We start from the raw sequence: 19647 nt of genomic DNA, 5'->3' as shown, positions 1-19647 counted from the left end.
CTAAATTTTGATTGAGAATACATACTATTGATTTTTTTTGCAAAATGAAAATTGCTGTGTCATATATATCAAAAGTGTTCCATTTTGGGTACCTTCACCCTGTTAACAGTATGGTTTTCTTTTCGGAGATAATTAATTCATCAACCTACTGCACTGCCGGGGTAATGCCGAAAAAATCCCCTTTATAATGTGTTAGCTATTGCAGTTTTTGGCAATGGTAGGGGTACTAGAGCATCAGAATACCGTTCTTTGCACATATATATATTTAAACGATATTCAATAGAGAAACCCCATACACTTTGGGAGAATGGCCATTATTACAGAATCACCTCCCTTCTGAAGAACTCGCCAACATATAGAGGCGTGAATGTGACATTCCTCGCCAAGTTCTAAATTGATTTGCTTGAGCGATGTCGGCGGATAAGACGACCACTGGGCTTACAGTTGAAAAAGGACACGGTGACAGTGAAGGAAATAAGTACGAATGTCCACATCGATTGTAATTGGTTTGAAATGATTGAACTAACATGGACACCAGTGGCACTTCTGTGATATTTTAGTGTGTCCAGCAGGCAAGCACCTGTGAGTGGCACTACACTAAGACAGTTATTAATTATACCCGGCTTCCTCTGGCCCGAAATGTCTTGCCGCCAGAAGCTACATTATCGCAGATAGCCCTACATTAGTGCTGTACTTGCACCTTTGGAGTGTTAAGATCATATATATCTGCATGAAAAAGAGGGTATATAGTATATATACATGTAATATAACGTTATTTGTTATATTCAGTATAGTCCGAATAATTCGGACTATATTCGGTATAATATGCGTATAGTAGCCTCAATGTAGGCCCCCTTTACTTCGAAGCAGATACTTGTGTTTGGTCAAAGTTATCCTGTAGTAGGTCACAGGGTTCTTTTTGCAATTGTACCCAAAGAAAGAAAGATTGGTACATGTAAATGAGGGACCTTACCACATATGGTACGGACTTAGATAATCTAATTCGGTGGTAATGATAAGAGAAGACAGGAAAATATGCAGTGAGGGTACTAGTGCATTTAGCAGATTGGGAACTCCCTCGACTTTGAACTCGAACACAATTTTCCCAATTTCTAGATTATTCCCCAATAACAGGGATACATGATTTTTTTCAAAAATTAAGAAAATTAAATAAAAAGGAAAAACTTCTTTTTCTTCAAGAGAAACATTTTTCAAAAATTAAAATATTGGACTTTTGTGTTTTATAACAATAATGTGGGTACTTTTTTTCATTTTTTGTTTGTTGATAAAATTTCCCAACTATGCAAAGGGATTTTCCCAATTTACATAGAAAAAACCCCTGTAAATCAATCAATCACACATTCTTTTAGAGTTGCAGGATTTTGTTTTGTTTAATTTCCTTATTTTCTTCTTTAGACTTTCAGGTAAGAAGAGGGAGGGTTACCTGGAATGGCCAGAGTATTTTATGGCCATAGCTTTTCTGTCAGCACAACGAAGTAAAGACCCAAGAACGCAGGTACAAATCATGATGTTATAATATCAAAGTTTTGCTTTATACACAATGTTCATAATAAATGTGTTGCAACATTTCAAGACTGACTGGTCCCATTGTTAAGCTATGACTGAGTGAGCGATTTGTATTGTTTACCTGTACAATGATGTGCTGAAATTGCCTATTTCATGTCTTTCTCACGGAAGCAATTGAAAGTATGAAAGTATAAAAACATGAACAGAGACAAGTGGGGACACCATCTGGGTCATCTGTATGACCCACTATACTGACCTAACGGAAAAGGGGCTAGATACTCACTTGAAGATTACCACCAGTCTTTTTACTAATTTTGCATCCTTGTTATGTACATAGTTTTAATACAATACCTAAAAATTACAAAAAAATATTCTTTGAAATGCCACCTCCTAGGGTCAATTGTGCTCCAACCTTGGAGTTCTGATCCTTGTAATAGAAGAAGAAGATAACTTATTCGTGTACATGTATACACTATCAATAGGCGAAATGTCCCAGGTCGAGTGACATAATATATATATATATACAACTTTTCTGTTTCAGGTTGGGGCTTGTATTGTGAATACAGATAACAAAATTGTGGGCATAGGCTACAATGGTATGCCACAGGGCTGTAATGATGACATCATGCCATGGAGCAGGACTGCTGAGAACATACTTGACACAAAACAGCTCTATGGTATATCTTATTCAATATTCTTCAAAATGAATGGTCTACAAGTTTGATTGGTCAATTATCTTTAATATTGCAGGAGGCCTTAAGGTCATTGGAGTGTATTGATAAACGGAAACAGGAAGTACATCCCTGGTTGAATAACCAATGTAGGGAGACAGCATCACAATTTCCGCAAATTCTTATGTTTAATATTAAATTGATAAATATTGTATGTTTATTATTGACAGAACAGTGTGTTCTCTCAATATTAAAGTCGTTCAAAGGAATCCAGGCATTAATTCAGGTTTTTTTTATCAATGAGTCGCATGTGTCCATTTTTCTGTACTTCAGGAAACCGGCTACCTATTTCACTACTGTGAAGTTTTTCAAGAACGATAACTCTTACCTGCAATTACTATGTGTATATGGTTTTATTATAAAATGTCAATTTTTATATCATGTATAGAGAATTAATTTTACACAATTTCAGCATTTATTAAATTGATATACATTAATGCAATACTGATATATGTCAGTATCATTTTTATTGACATTATTACTTTAAAGCAATATAACTACAAAATTTGAAGAAATTCTACTGAGAAATGGTGACACAATCCTATTACCTTAATTGGTCTCTTAAAGATGTTTTCCCAAATCTGCCCTCCTCATTTTTTTTGGGGGGGGGGGTTGTACCCACAACAATGTGTCCAGTCCCACCCAACCTCAGTCTCCAATTACATGAACATCACCTCAAGATTCATCATCAAGACTCTCTACAGACATTTCTTAACAGATTTTAGACACATTTGTTAGGTAACGCAGGTGTCAAGGGGATCCAGCTTAGATTAATATAGAACTGTATATTCTACACTAGTGACATCTATCTTCTTACCACAGGTATATGGAAACTCATTCATTATAAACACTTTAAATTGACCACCATGCTTTGGAATAAAATGTATGATATTGTGTAATGTGTCGGAAAATATAGACAATGACAACATGAACACATGGAAAATGAAATAAATCACTTTGTCGTTGAACGGACAGAAAATAAACCAAAAACCCAGAGCAGATTTTCATGTGGAGTGTTTTAGTTAAAGTGGGGTATTGCTAACTGGAATAAAAGGGAAAATAAAGCTGAAATAGGGGAAAATAATGCCAAAGTTGGAGAGGGGAATTGACCCATATTGGGTCATTTGATTAAAAAGGCCTGTATATATCCGTGATTGTATGAATAAACTAAATAAAAATATTCTGATATACATTCTAACAAAGTCCTGCTTGCTAAAATTTGGCTTTCTGCGCTCTTCCCCGAAGTAAATGGATTCCTCTGTCCTACTTACTGTAGTTTTCCACACACTGCTGTAAACAAATATGACCGATGTTGAGGCATTGCATTCCTCCAGGTGCTGGCCGCCGGTTTGTGGGTTTCGCCGGGCACTTTGGTTTTCCTCCACCACCATAACTCGACACATTCTAACATGACCATAGCTGTTAATCAGATGTAATATACAAACAAACTAACAAACAAGGCCAAGGGGGACTTTCTTTAGTACAATTTTTTTATAGACTTTTCTAGTAAATTTTCTTTTTCTTCAGGTTTGAAGAAAGAATAGACCTTCTTTTTTTCCACTGCATGATGTTGCAACACATTGTTCCCCAACACAATGGGGGAGGATTTCTTCTGTGTCTATTTGCTTAAAGGGGATATTAAAGAAACTAAAATTAAATTGTTTCCCCCATTGCAGCACTTGGAGCTTTCTCTTTTCTTGCTTCCCTTCTGTGCAGCAGTGTCTCCCTATACATTTGTCTTCACATGACCTTCGCTGTTGCAAAGATGTTAAACACACATACAAATAATTCATTTTCTTAAACATTATTTCATTTAGGGCTGTTCAATAATTAATTTTATGCGGGAGTCAACTGTATCAATATATTATGGGTGGTGTGGTTAAAACCAAATCTGCCCAATATTCCTTATATTAAATCAGTTTTAAGATTTTATGGTTTGTGGGGTCTCGGAAAAAGTGGTTTAGTAGTGAACAATATACTCCTAAAACTAATACAAGTACATTTACTCCTATGATACATTTGTCTTAATATAGTGTGCCATGCAGAGTTGAATGCGGTGCTGAACAAGAACTCCACTGACGTCAAGGACTGTACAGTTTATGTGGCTCTGTTCCCTTGTAATGAGTGTGCCAAAGTTCTCATTCAGTCTCGGATAAAGGAGGTGGTGTACTACTCGGACAAATATCACCATAAAGTAGAGTTTGTGGCTTCTCGGAGGATGCTAGACATGGCTGGAATCAAACACAGGTAAGAAACTACAGAGAATACAGCTGGTTTCTTATATTGTTGTTGTTTCTTTGCAGAAAAAGATTGCAGTTGGATCCCTGTTCCACTGCCAAAAATGTATTAATGTATGACCCAATATGGGTCTCTCCTATTTTGGTATTATTTTTCCCTATTTCAGCTTTGTTGTCCCCTATTTCAGTTACAAACCCCCCACTTGTAACTTAAATACTACCACATGAATATTTGTTCTTTTTTGGGGGGGCGGGGGGGGGGGGGTTCACGCGCCACGAAGTGGAAGCAAGACTAAGGTGTTGCTTTTCCGGTGGTGGCGGCGGCGTCAATATTAAGTTTTTGAGTTTAAGTTTGTTTCTCTGAAAGAACAAGTGCTAGACCAACCAAACTTGGACCATAGATGCATCCTAGGTAGTAGTACATCTCAACCCATGAATCAAATGCTGGATGCGGCCTACCTTTCATGGTCCATTGACTCTGTCAGCATCTCCATCAATATTAAGTTTTTGCATTTAAGTTAGTTTCTCTGATGTTTGCATTGATGGTCAAAGCGGGGCACAGGCGAGACATATCAATCAGAATGGCTCGCTATTTTCTGTCTGTTCCACTATTGAGGCATTTTCCCTGTGTTAATGTTAATTGTCACTGCTAATATTTTACGACACTGTTTACAGCTATCGCTGTTTACATTATACAATATCATAACAGTCTCACAAATGCTTTATTCTAATGCATATCTGGTAGTCAATTCACCCCCCCACCCCCCCACACTGGCACTCTCCCCTGGCTCTTGCCTGCAGCCCTTGCTGAACAGGTCATGCACCTACAGCACATATTTTCCCCTATTTCAAAAAAGGGTACTAACTTTCTATTGCATGACATTTTTATATATCTTGACCTTTAACCTTGACCTTTGTTATCTTGCTTTAGTACTTTTGAATTGATAATATTAATAGCAGTATGGAGTTGTTGCTCATCAAATATTTTTGTATAGGAAATGTGTGACTTATTTAATAACAACTATCTATTCTATAATGCATCCAATTGTCTGAAATATCGATAATGCATCAAGATTTTATTTAAGAAAACAGCACATTGATCCAGAATTAAATGTGACAAGAAATCTCACCTTTTGAGTCTTTACTTTCATATTTTTCAGACAATATAGACCAAAGCAAAGTCAGATTGTTATAGACTTCACCTTGATTGACAAAATGAACAATGGGATCGACACATCCATCGAAGAACCCAAGGTTGTTCAAGACGGGCAGGTGACATCTGAAGTAGACGCAAAGTGATAGTCATTGGGAAGGAAAACACAGTGTGACGATAAGGATTTGTTGTGATGTACAAATATCAATTATGCTGTATGGGTCCTGACTAAAATTGTTATTTTAAGAGATATGTACAGGTTGTGAAGTTTTAACTAAGGCCAAACAAACATATTGGTTCCTGTCACAAGTCTGTTGAAAAAGATTTAAGCAGGTAGCTTGAAAATAAATCATATTTTAAATATTTTTATTAGGTTTATCTATGAGAGTGATGTGAACTTTAACATTGCTTCCTTAAAAAATAATACAAAAAAAGAAAGATTTAGGCAAGGCAAAATATATAAGCGTAGGTGTGATAACCTTGCTTCAAACTTCCAGAGATAATATGTAGCTCATCAGCTTAGAAGTAGCTCTTAGCATACTTTATTAGCTCAATGATATGTGAGTATCACAGCTTAATAGCTGTTATTTGCATAAAATGGATTTCAAATGATAATATTTTGATAAAGGAATGTGATATATTAAAGTACTAAAATAAAGTACTAATTTGTTTCAAAACCATACGTTAAAGACAAACTATGGTATGTAACGAAACTATCCAGTTCTCTTGAGGTTACTAAGTCAAGTTTCACTGTTGGTCAAGAATTCTAGCCTACATTGATCTGGATGAGTCCATTATGGTCTACTGTGGCGAAAGTGTTAAGTTATGGACTGGTTAGGACTAGCTTCATGTGTTCATTGTATGTTTTTTCTACACGTTTAGAGTGTCTACTCTTCATGGATATTGCCATTCTTAATACATGTACAAGGTAACTATGTGCTAAAAATGAGGTCAGTGCTTGAAAAGTACTGGAAAACAGGTTGATCCTGGAGAAGTGCTAGAATTTAATCAATATTCCTTGTAAAGTGCCGAAATATATGTACTAGAGACAATTAAATTAATATGTATTCTTTTCTATGGAGAACTGATTCAGAGTTGTATGTTGTTGTATGTTGACAATAAAATTATCATAAGAACTTAATCCAGTATTTTTTAAACTGTTGGGAATCATATTTTACTCTATTTACCAGCAACGGTTCAATAAAAAAGGAAAATCTTTATTAAAATCTTGAAACTTTATTTTCTTAAATTGCAAACAAGTGACGTGAAAGTGCTTTCTTCTGAAAAGTTAATGAACCATGTTAACCATGCCCTGATCATTTTTATAACCCCCACAGCGAAGTTAGGGATGTGTGTGTTATACTGGAATTGGTCTGTCCGTCTGTAGACGCATTCTCGTCTGTGCTACTCCTAGTTTTCAGCAGAATTTCATGAAAGCACACTGATGTAAACTACTCCCTCCGAACTGGTGCAATTAATATTCTAATCTGGCCAATTTTCATAATTGGTATGTGCCTTAATGTAAAAAGAAAACAGTGTTGCACCACTCCTCCCAAAGTACTACACTAATTTGAATAACCGATGGTACACTTAATCCTTATACCGAGGGGATGTTTGTAAAGTGTGTAAACTGGTGTTACCTCCCCTTATTATAGAGTTGAGCACCTTTGTTTTAAAACTATGTTAACCTTATTTCTCCAAAAGTACACCGTATATTTGAATGGTACTTGATACATACAACACCTTCATCGAGAGGATGTGGATAAAACCCTATTTATGGAGTTATAACATTTTGTTTAAAAAAAAGTCTTGAAAGAGCTATTCCTATTGTTCTTTAACACAATTTGGGGAATAAGTCTACGATTCTGGTTACGGGCTAGTTTTTTATCCTGAAAATACCTTGCATTTTTCTAATTTCAGTCTTTATTTTCCCAATTTGATTTAAAAGCATGTTTATACAAGTTACCAGTCGTAATATGTCCAACGTTCAAAGTATTATCGTCAATGGAAGAGCATTCAAAATACATAAATAGGGGAAATTTGAAATTGGATAAACAAAACACAGAAAATTGTTTTGTTTGTTTATTGAAAACCTTTTGCTAATCAAATTGCAGGTTTAATTTTTTCCAAACATGTGGGAAAACTGATGAAATTTCCCAACTTTTGCCAAATGCCGATGATATTTTCCCAAATTCCTGCTCAGGGACCCTTTCCCAAAATAGCTGTCAAAACCCCCCAGTCATTGTGGTTGTGTGGATGATGCCTTGCAAATGATTGATCATGCACAGTTCAAACTTTGTTGGTGGGTTGCCCTAGTGGATGCGAAAAACATTATTATTTTTTTTGCTTGGTCTGTCGGGGGGTCAAGATCACCATTGCTAAAAGTAAAATTTGTATTTGGAACAAATGATCATGAAAACTTCGAAATCGGTGTGTGGGTTGCCCTAGGGCTTGCAGAGACTCCTTTTGATTTTGGATGTGGTTTGCCAGAGGTCAAGATCACTGTTGCTAAAACGAATTTTGCTTCATTGTGTTTTTCTCGATAATAACATTAGAATGAATTACCATACAAAGTTCAAACTTGGTGTAGCCCAATCATACACCAGTATCCTTTAGTGAAGTTTTTAAATGGATGATGATTGTACAATGGCTGCATTTTAATAGGCAAAGAATGGGAAGTTTCTCCAGAAAGAGCTGTTGTTGTCTCTGGCGGCCCAGTCGTAAAAATGCATGCCCATTGAAGTGTGCTCTTGCCCAATATGTGGAATGTCAGACATAAGCAACCCATTAACGCCTCTTCAACTATGTTTCAGAGACATCAAAGTAATTGCATCTTACAGTAGTTTTAATAAACAAACAAAACAAAAATCACGTCTTGTAACCTTTCTTTAAGCATTGAACCAGGTACATCACATTTGACGTCACACTTTCGGAGCTTATTCGTATTCGGGCTAATTAATATAAATATCACATGTTTATACGCTCAAGTTGACCTTTAATTCTCAAAAACTCAATTAAGTTATGCTGAATGAACTGTATTCATTTCTGTTTTTCCTCGTCTAATTGCAAATCATAATACCGGTCTTGTAATGCTTGTACAACATAAGAGAAAAAAGTCGTTTTTGCACTGAAGTACAAAAAAAAACACATAATGGCAAAAACGTTTATGACGTTATGTGCTTTTTGTACATAAGTGCAAAAGATGTACATGTAAGTGAAACAATTTTGCCATTAAGTCCAGTTTTATTTTCATTTTAGCGCAAACCTTTTTTTACACAGGTCGGCTGTTTTAGGATAAACTACCAAAACTACCTAAGTGAAAAAGATTTACACGTAAGTGAAAATGTTTTTTCCATTAAGTCCAGNTGAGGGGAGGGGGTGGGGGTGGGGGTGGGGGGGTGGAGATTGAGAAATAAAGAAGCTATATAGATGTGTCGGATAGGACGTTATCTTGCAATTTCCTATATTGATGTTACACAGCAATATTTAAGGTCAAAATCATGTCAATTTTACCTGATGAAAAAAAATAGTTTTATGTCAAAACTTAACCTGAATTTGACATGAAAAATTCTTGAAGTCGACTTTTTGCTATCATGGTGATTGATTCAGGTCAAATTGAGATCAAGAAAGTTTGCCCGTGTAGATGCCCCGCCAACAAACTAAAGTCATAGAGGCGAAAATGGCGAAACATTTTTTTTCTCATACAAAACCTGATAAGGAAATTTCAGTTAGCTATCATTTTCGTAACATTCACAGACTTTATAAAAGAACAGGAACTTACGTAATGATAAGTATTATTAATTACCGTGAAATTTATAGAATGAGCTGATCTTGATCGAAGCAACAATTCAAACGACATTAAACGCAGATTACTGGGATAAAATAGACATTCGGCCACTTTATATGATGATAAGTGGAAATATTAATGTAAAAAATGCTATATTTAACTTCTAACCGCGGTTAATGTAAATTTCTTGCATAGAATATTCCTAAGATGTATTCAATGAACGAACGAGGGTAACTGAGAATTCTGTCCCTGCTGCTATTGATACCCAGGTGAAAATCATACCTGCGCAATTTCCGTGCATATAGGAGGTTACTAACAGAAAAATGTATCCATCTTTCCAAAGATACCAAGCATCTTTTCGCACGACCACTAGCAAAGGATTTTTGATGCGCGAAAGCTAGATGGAGCCGACTTTTCAGCATGGTGAGTTTTCCTCCCTTTTCGTCCATACATATATATACCATCATTGAGGGTGGTATTTTTACCTAAAGTTGTTCTAAGCCCCTAAAACCTGTAATATTACTCTTGACACTCCAGTTTAGTTCCAAATATAGCTGTTACATATTATTAGGTCCTTGTGATGTGAACAACTGTGCAAGTAGCTGGAAACATATAGAAGGGGTAAAAAGGGAGCTATGAACTGTTAAAGGAGAAGCTAAAAATACGCAAGATATTAATAAGTCAGTAAATGAATTCGAAAATATACGAAAGTCACCTCCACTTTATGAAAATCTTTTACATCACGCGATTGATGAGGTGGAGTTTCTTGGAACCCTTTACTCCTCTAGAAAATGTTTTTTTTTTAAAATACAGAAAATATTCTTAGAGTCATTAAATATCAACATTTTCTATTGAATAGAAAAAAAAGAAGAAAAAAAACCCGGTTGAAATGATATGATACTCGAGACGATAAAAAAATTAGCACCTTCTCCAAAACGTCATATAATATACTTGTCACAAGGCAATAGAAACGAATACTATACAGTCTTCGTAAATACCAACTGATGTAAAGCGAGACTTCGGGGATATGATACGTATAATGACATGATTATTACATCATACATTGTTATGACTATATGGTGACATTGTCCGTAAATATGATGTACAATATCACAATAGCACACCCATCGTGTAAATAAAAAGATTTAAAAAGTCGATCACATACAACGTGGCCACAATGAATTCTTTGCAATAGCGACGATATCAATCACATGGAACAGATGTTTCTTTATACGGCCTTTTAAATTTCAAACAATCACATAGCATTATAATTGACCCGTAATCAATTGACTCCAAAATACACAATGTAAACTCCTGAACATGATTCTGTTTAAGAAACAATTGATTGAGCATCATCAATCCAACCATTGCACTTTCTTTTGAAATTGTGAAGAAACTAACCTAACATACTTTCTTTTAATATTTTAACTTCCGACGACAGGAAGAACTTGACGAACTACTCACACTATTAAACACTATAGATATACAAATATAACAATAACCTGTCAGCTAAGAAAGCATGCAAGTAATTTAATTTATTATCTTTATAATGACACAGAGGCCTGCAGACGTAGTCATGACACCACTATATGTTTGACTATTCATGATACAACAAAGCATAGCAGATGATACGAATACGTACTTAAAAGAAATTCGAGCTTTTTGACCGCAAAAGCTCAAAACGCAAACTAGTGTAAGAGGTAGTGTTTTCAAAGGTTTGTGAAGTTTCCTGACGATCGGAAACATGAAGTTTGTAGAGCAAATTCTATCAAACTCTATTTATAGTAACAGTGACCTCGTTTTTGACTGCAGATGGTGGAAATGCGAAATTGAACAAGTGACGTCAAACATTTAATCTATTCTCATAAGGTTAATGTGACCTAGTTTTTGATACTATAAAAATAACTTTGAAAGTTTAAATGACTTAAGCAGGTATTAATTAACCAATTACAATATGATAGCTTAATGTTGTATAAACATTACTAATGAAGATCTATTAATCAACTATCATTTTTGAAAATTGTCCCCATATATGATATCTTCTTAACATTGATGCCCATACATGTGTTTACACAAATTTATGATTGCTTTATCGGAAATTAAACTGTAATTCAGTTTGACTTTATAAATGTCACGGAAATAAGATTTGTTGACATGTTCTTTTATGTGTTTTATATATGCCTTTTTATTTGACTTTATATGTACATGTATGTATATATATATATATAGAAATACGTAGAAAGCATATGACACAGGAAACATTGGCGAAAGCCTGGTAACCCTGTCTTCATGTTGTTGGTTTTTTATGTAAACACAGGACAGTCACACATGCTTAAAACATTCGAAAGCCTTTGATTGCCTACTCTGCTGCAATTACTTTCTTCTATTTTTAGTAATTCGTATCCTACAAAGAGACATACATAGGTAAAAACTCTTTGGTTTGTGACGATAAACCAATACATTTTACTGTAAGTTATTTTTATCCATAGTGTTTTTTAGCACATCGAGCGTGCTTCCTTGTTGCTGTAGTTAACTCACTAAGCCGCTTAACTCACCAGTTATCAATCAATATCCCGTGTTTATAACAGTGAGAATTGTGTTGTTTTTATGACTGTCTGATTGTGTTTGATTTAGTATTCATTTCCTAAAAAAAAATCTAAAAAAATCTAAAACAGACATGATGGGAATTCACATTCCGTTGTTAAAACTAAGCTAACCAGGCTTTGATTTGTTTGTGCGTTGGCTTATGTTCTTTGTGTGTAGTGAGTGGTATGTGTACACGCGTACATTGCAGTGTCTGTGGACATGCTTTCAGTTGTAACGTGTTATTTACTACACGTTTTATCTGTTTATAACTTCGGTATATGACATCTGAAGGAGTTATAATGCAGTGTTGACGTCTAACAATGGATACCCGCGCTTTTAACGGGACTAAAACAGGTAGGGTATGATAACACATGGTTAAATTCTTACTAAAGCATGTAAGACCAATTTATGTAAGGTAATGCTACTGCATATTTGTAGTCTCTCCCAAAATCAACGTTTTTTTTATAAGTTATGGTACCGCAGCGGTGGATAAAGAAGTGTTTTTGTGATGCAGAGGAACCCAAATGTCCTTGGAATTGTCTGTACTAACCATGTATTTACCCCATTTTGCCAATGTAGAACAGTCACTCCTATCTCGATAGACCCCTTGGTCCGCCGCTGTACCTCTGAATACATTTATAAACATGTTAACGGCTGGGTTATGGTTTTGTTGTATGGTTTGGTGTACCAGAAATAAACCGGAAGTACTGACAAATGCAAGCTGGTACACCAATCGATAATGACCAACAGTCATTCTTGCATTATACTAACATCTTGAGATAACAGTGATATCCAAAAGTACTCAATACCAATCCATCGATATAGAACATATGCAAATTGTTCACACACATGTCTGTGAATACTGATTGAGGTTGTTTGTTACAAACCTCGCGTCTGACCTATTGTGGTTATATATGTGGCGACAGGTATGGGTCTTTATTCAGGCATGACCATACGCCAGTTATCTTTTGAACGTTTTACCTGCGTGCACATATATAAGCTTTTCTATTTCGCATTACTGCCGGGGGAGACTCATTCGCCAATTTAAATTTCTTCGTATATTAATTTCATACTAGATTCGTATTACCAAAATTGATGTAGCATATTCACAAACGCAATTTTTTTCTAACAAATATAATCTGCTAGGCACATTGTTTAAAAGATGCTTTACATTTGATCAATAAGGAATGCATGCGTACTCCCACTGTAACACGCGTAATTCGTTGAACTGGATATGAAATACTTTTTAATAATCAAAATTATAGTTTGATAAAACATGTGTTTCATGCATTTGTCAGGTGAACAAACTATGCAATGTAAAGTAGTCACCAGAAATACGCTGTTAAAAAGCACATATTAAAATTAATAATAATAATAATAATTCGAGGTTCTTATATACCGCTTTATCACAACCTAGTTTGTAGGTCGTCTCAAAGCGGTCACAAATTATTATCCGTGGTTATAGGGCCTTTGCAACCAGCCAATATCTTTCTCAGCTCCCTGGGGAGCATACAGCCGGTGCTGCCATGTCGGCGCTCACAGCTAGCATTCTACAATTATAGCACTGCCCAACCACGTACAAATCCATGCTAAAAGTTTTCAGTGTTTCGAAAAATATGTAGAAATATAGACAATGTAAAAAGATGCCTATACAACCCTTAAAAACGTTACTAATTTACATTTTTTTTGGTAAATAATTTACATAATTTATTCTTTAACTATGATTTCCTGTACTAAGTAACGGTAGACATGGGATCCGTTAATCCGCCTAGTCAACCACCTTGTAACGTAAAATAGTCATTGGGAATACAAATGAAGAAAAAACCCATTTATAAACAAATCTTTGGAGAAAGCCAAAATAAATATTTTTGCTAAACCTTATAACCGAAATGAATAACTATTAGACATGTGATTTAGTATTTAGTATTTAGTATCTTGAGCTTATTGTGTTCATTTCTGTTATAGGGAATAGTTAGTGATTCTTACTGATATGACATTATATAGGGCGGTTATGTTTCAATGATTTACTGGGTTTCAGAAAACGACATTTATACCGGCATTGGAAAAGTCCAAATTCCTAAATAGGAAAAAGAAGAAGTTAGAAAATGTTTAGGGAAATGTACGGTATTAAATAGTCAAAAATTAAGAATTGTTATTTTTTTCAAAAATAACACAGCATCCTTATTGCCGCCTGTGGCACGTGTTGGTCTTTCCATCTTAATTCATTTACAATTATATATCCCGTCCTATAATGCTCCGATATGCGGCTCTTTTGTTCTTGATTGTGTGTTGACTCTGTTGAATACCCTGCTTGTAAATCGTATGTTGTAATCTTGAAATGTTATAAAAGGGTTTAACAAGAGGTACTTTTCGCCTTCAGTTTTATTTCTGCATGAGTTTTGAACCCCACGTTTGACATTGATTTTCATTGTTTTGATCTTTAGTACCACGGACGAGTCATAATGGACAAAAATACCATATGGCCGGTAGAATGTTTTCATTGTTTGGTGGTCTGCATCGACAAGCTAACTTTTAAATAGTTGCTTGCGAAATTGTTTTCTCAAACGGGTAACACGAAGTATAAGCTAAAACATAATATATCTGTGAATCTACATGTTGTAAATTTGTAATATCTAAAAAAAAAATATAAGTTTGAATTTTAGTACCGCTGGTGAATCCTACCGGTAATTGAACGATATGGTTATGAGGTGCAGTGTAGGGTTTAACTGTACCAAATGTCTAATTAGGATTCATTAGTAATTCTAAATAAAGAATTAAGCAATAGGCCCTTTCATTTTAACTACGTATTTGACGTCACTCCGTATTGTAACGTCATTTACATTGACATGACCATTTAGGTTTTGCCAACAATTTACAGTCCAGCAGTTTATGGTTCCCAGAAGAATTTACATAAGTGTAAAATCCAGTGAACAAGATAAATACACTTAATAGAAAAGCATGAACGCAACGATTCAACGCATTGAGACCCACCTGATGAATAGTGTAATCGTGCATTCTGAGTTTGTAGAATATATCAATTTTATGCACCAAGATATGAACGATTCGGGAATGTGTGTGAACAACAAAATCAGAGAACGACCCATAGTTTTAAACCTTAATACCTCTGATCAATCCTAAATGAACGGATATGGTTATGTGGTGTTTTCTTTGTTTGTGGTTTATTTTGTTTATGTACGATGTGGTTTGATTATCTATGTGGAGGCTCTGGTAAAACATCTATATATTTTCTCTACTGTATATGCTCTTTAAGGTCACAGGAGTGTATTGCTAAACGGAAATAGGAAGTGCATCCCTTGTTGAAAATCCAATGTAGTATCACAATTTCCGCATATTCTAATGTGTAATTTTAAACTGATGAATATTGTATGTTTATTATTGACAGAACAGTGTGTTCTTTCAATATTAAAGTATTTTACAGCAAACCAGTTGTTTTTTAGTTAATGAGTCACATGTGTCCATTGTTCTGTACTTCAGGAGACCGGCTACCTATTTCACTACTGTGAAGTTTTGCAAGAACGATAACTCTTACATACAATTACTATGTGTATATGGTTTTATTATAAAATGTCAATTTTTAATCGGTTATAGATAATTAATTTTACACAATTTCAGCATTTATGAAATTGATATACATTAATGCAATACTAATCTATGTCAGTATCATTTTTATTCACATGTTTTTGCAAAACATTGTGTGTTTTATTTTGTAATTTTTTTAAATTCACTCCTTTTTTACATAAATTTCCATTTAAAATCCTTAAAATTCTGACAACCTATATTTTTTTGTGGCAGAAAATGTTCTTTACTTCAAAGCAATATAACTACAAAATTTGAAGAAATTCTACTGAGAAATGGCAACACAATCCTATTACCTTAAGTAATATTACAAATAGTATGAGGGTATCACGAAAATATCTGTAAAGATCGCGTTTCTTGTTTAAAGTGGGATATTATTATTTCTAACCTCACAAACCCAAATATTTGTTAAATAAAGTCAGTTATGAAAATAACAAACAACAAACCGGCATATTTTGTCGGCATACGATTAAAGATAAAAGATTCATGAAGGCAGCTCTGCCTCTTTTATTGTCTCCCTGGATCTTATCTATTTTCTTAAATCGTGTCATTTTGCTCTCTGAATTAACCCTAATGTGTTAACTATTTTGTACTAGTGTATTTTTGCTGGCTATTTTGATAATAACAATTCAACCCTGCTGTGTTTCAGATGACTCTCCACATCATAAGCTATCCGATAAGAGGGGCTGGTACATCAACTGGGATGAATATTTTATGGCAATAGCCCTCGTGTCGGCTCAAAGGAGCAAAGACCCTGTCACACAGGTAATTATTGGAAATAAGGGCCCATCTCAAGACCCGACCACACAGGTAATCATTGGAAATAAGGGCCCATATCAAGACCCGACCGCACAGGTAATCATTGGAAATAAGGGCCAATATCAAGACCCGATCACACAGGTAAACCTTGAAAATACGGACCCATAACAAAATCTGATCACACAGGTAAATATTGAAAATACAGACCCATAACAAGACCCGGTTGCGCAGGTAAACATTGGAAATACGGACCCTAAAAAGACCCGATCACACAGGTACACATTGGAAATACGGACCCTTAAAAAGACCCGATCATACAGGTAAACATTTGAAATATGGACAAATAACAACACCCAGTCATACAAGTAAACATTGGAAATAAGGACGAATGTATATCTGGACTTTGTCGTAGGTTCGACACATCGAGAAATTGGAATCTTCGAAGTTAGATTTATACAGATTTGACTGTACACGATTGCTGCCAGGCATATAACTCACCTTTAGCTTCAAGATACTTGATCAGAAGAAATTGTGACAGCAATAATCAGAAATCTCTCTTGGCCTATTGTTACACATTAATTATTATACTTTTAAGTAGGTCAAACAACAATCTCATTGTGAAAGGGCGATGTCAAACATAGCAGTGTACAGTTTAGTAAAGTAGCTGTCCACCACTGGGTCGCGGGTTTGAGGCCTACGTGGGGCAGTCGCCAGGTACTGTCCGCAGGTTGGTGGTGTTTCTCCGTGTACACCGGTTTCCTCCATCACCAAAACCTAAAACGACCATACCTGTAAAACACAAACAAAAGAATTCATTTTTATTACAGGTAGGAGCTTGTATCGTGAACAAAGATAATCGTATTGTAGGCGTCGGTTACAACGGCATGCCTAACGGATGTAGTGATGATGATCTACCGTGGGGCAAAAGTTCAACAAATATTCTGGAAACAAAAAAGTTTTATGGTAAGTAGGAATTTGTTCAACTCTAATGATCATAATTAAGAATGTTTGAAAGAAAAAATAACTGAAAAAAACCTCAAATATTTCTTAGAACAATTATTTGATATTTGTTTAAGTAAGTTCCTCTCTATATAGATACAATTGAAGAGAAGTTATCATGACATCGATTTAGAAAACCGATATCATTACTAGTACATATCTGAACAGTAACTACGTCGATCAATGCTTGTTGTCCCCAGCGGGAGCGGGCGTTATTACATATTTTGCTATATTACACTCAATAAAATTACTCGCTGAGTGAATATATTTTTAAATAAGCCTAACCCTCTTTTCCACAATATACATGTCAGTTTTCAGTAACCTTAATAGTTTAAATGATCCACACCTGTATGGCTGATGCATGGCGTTGTATTGATTCCTAGTATGTCATGCCGAGATGAACGCCATAATGAACAAAATTTCATCGAATATCGAAGGATGCACGATATTTGTGAGTCTGTTTCCTTGCAACGAGTGTACAAAGATTATTATACAGTCCGGAATAAAGTCTGTGGTTTATTACGACGACAAAAATATCCACAAAGCTGAGGCAAAGGCATCGCAAGTGATGCTGAAAAAGGCAAACATCCACATAAGGTATTACATGAATTTCAGTGTAGAATGTTGAGCCCTAGACTCACCTTTTTTCTGCATGAAGAAACCATACTATTGTATAGCTGTTAATATTTACGAAGGTTATGTTTTCGCTAATATCGCGAATGCTTCGAAATTCGTGAAACTTTGTTCCTCGTGAAATTTTCAGATCATGGTCAGAACATCTACGTTTCACACGTCCGCAGTGCCATTTCAGTTGAGGCTGCTAGGTGTAAGTGTAAATTAATGTCAAAACACAAAATAATTCCCCATGATATTACGTGAAACGAAGAAACATGTGAAAATATTTGATGTGGAATTCCAAACTTTTCCCATATTTTAACTATCATGACTTACTGCATTATGCATACATTGCCCTTTCTGTAGGGAAACAAGTAATAATAATAGATGTATATTTCACTGAGGCATTGAGTCACCATTGAATATGGTTATTTCCTACTTCACGCATACACCTTCACCAGCCACAGAAATTCGACCACCGGGTTATCTTGATTGCAAAACACTCAGATGTGTTCACTATGCTACCTAACATGATACTGTTATTTCAGTTATTTTCTGCAACATTACTGAGAAAAGTTTCAACCGTCTTTGTATAGACATAGAGAAAATAAAATACGTTATAACTTCTCAATGACTATAAACAGTAGAAAAGTGGTGGGAACCTCTACCTACGGTAAATTATTTCCGGTATTAGGGATTCGATGTAAAAAAAGAATTTGAGAATAAGTTTTGATAACGTGTATTTTGCTTGTTGTAAAATAAAACACATCTTTGTAATTATAATAGAAATATAGACGTTCCCTAACGAGTGATTGTTGGTTATTATGCTTATCTTCCTCGAGTTACATAAATTGTATAAAGACACGAGGTTTACCTAAACTGACAAGAGTATGATAAACATGATAATCAGCCATCACGAGTTTGGAGTCCTTTTCCTCCCACAACATTAGGTATCATATCTATATCTAAACAACTGCATGTGTCTCTTTGGAATATATAATGCTTGTGTTCCTATCGGGAAAACGGTTGCCATGAACTATGACGTCACAATGGTAAATGACGTCGCAAAGCATTGCTATTTGACGTCATGATTAGAGTACTGACCAACAAAATAACGTCCACGGTGTTACCCACTAGTGGGTAATCAAAAATGTTTACCAACTCCTAGCAGTTTTATCCAATATGTCCGGGGAATTGTGTAACATATAAGGGCTGTGGTAGAAAAGTATGTGGTAATGATCGTATGTCATTCTTTACTCCCCAGGAAATACCAACAGCATGGAACGCCGCTGGTGTTAGGCCGACTGAAGTGCAAGCTATGACTCAAATAGTCAACTAGATTGACCTAACATTTATATCTTATTATATTTTATTTAAAAATTACATGTACTTAATTTGAATAAATTATTATTTTTTCTTTTACAAAATATTTGTTTTATTCACTAATTTTTTCAGTCCGGTATACATGAACAGTTTTGCCATTGTTAGATTATCACTCGCCTAACCAAAACAGATCCTCGCAACCAATGCATGTTCATTCGCTGAGTTTAAGAACAAGAGGCCCAAAGGGCCTGCATCGCTCACCTGTTATTAATCTAACACTTGTAATCTTAAGATTTCATAAGAACCTATTAAAAGATTTAAACATATGACGCC

General features: G+C 35.2%; 2 protein-coding genes across 3 annotated transcripts; both read left to right on the top strand.

The window, feature by feature from the left end:
- The first annotated feature begins 352 nt into the window (after positions 1–352).
- On the top strand, positions 353–6789 carry LOC110454849 (deoxycytidylate deaminase-like). Of its 2 annotated transcripts, none has more exons than XM_021504596.1 (5): positions 353–478; positions 1417–1516; positions 2069–2204; positions 4292–4505; positions 5656–6789. In XM_021504596.1, exons 1-5 carry the CDS (start codon positions 411–413, stop codon positions 5792–5794), a joined length of 657 nt encoding a protein of 218 aa, XP_021360271.1. In that variant the 5' UTR covers positions 353–410; the 3' UTR covers positions 5795–6789. The 2 variants fall into 2 exon arrangements, with proteins under 2 accessions (XP_021360271.1, XP_021360272.1); XM_021504597.1 differs by lacking the exon at positions 353–478 and adding an exon at positions 505–582.
- Positions 6790–12097: 5308 nt separating this feature from the next.
- LOC110454861 (deoxycytidylate deaminase-like) lies at positions 12098–19411 on the top strand. Its single transcript, XM_021504610.1, has 5 exons — positions 12098–12375; positions 16268–16383; positions 17205–17340; positions 17760–17973; positions 19256–19411. The coding sequence occupies exons 1-5, from the start codon at positions 12342–12344 to the stop codon at positions 19311–19313; spliced, it is 558 nt and encodes a 185-aa protein (XP_021360285.1). The 5' UTR covers positions 12098–12341; the 3' UTR covers positions 19314–19411.
- The last annotated feature ends 236 nt before the right edge of the window (positions 19412–19647 follow it).

This window comes from Mizuhopecten yessoensis, unplaced genomic scaffold, assembly GCF_002113885.1.
Source record: "Mizuhopecten yessoensis strain PY_sf001 unplaced genomic scaffold, ASM211388v2 scaffold8071, whole genome shotgun sequence".
NCBI lineage: Eukaryota > Metazoa > Mollusca > Bivalvia > Pectinida > Pectinidae > Mizuhopecten > Mizuhopecten yessoensis.
This window is presented reverse-complemented; position numbering and strand designations above follow the sequence as displayed.

Coding starts and splice junctions, on each gene's coding strand:
- LOC110454849 (XM_021504596.1), top strand. CDS start 411: ATGTCGGCGGATAAGACGACCACTGGGCTTACAGTTGAAAAAGGACAC. Junction 479..1,416: donor GGTGACAGTGAAGGAAATAA/GTACGAATGTCC, acceptor TTTCTTCTTTAG/ACTTTCAGGTAAGAAGAGGG. Junction 4,506..5,655: donor ATGGCTGGAATCAAACACAG/GTAAGAAACTAC, acceptor CATATTTTTCAG/ACAATATAGACCAAAGCAAA.
- LOC110454861 (XM_021504610.1), top strand. CDS start 12,342: ATGGATACCCGCGCTTTTAACGGGACTAAAACAG. Junction 16,384..17,204: donor GCAAAGACCCTGTCACACAG/GTAATTATTGGA, acceptor TTTTTATTACAG/GTAGGAGCTTGTATCGTGAA. Junction 17,974..19,255: donor AAGGCAAACATCCACATAAG/GTATTACATGAA, acceptor TTTACTCCCCAG/GAAATACCAACAGCATGGAA.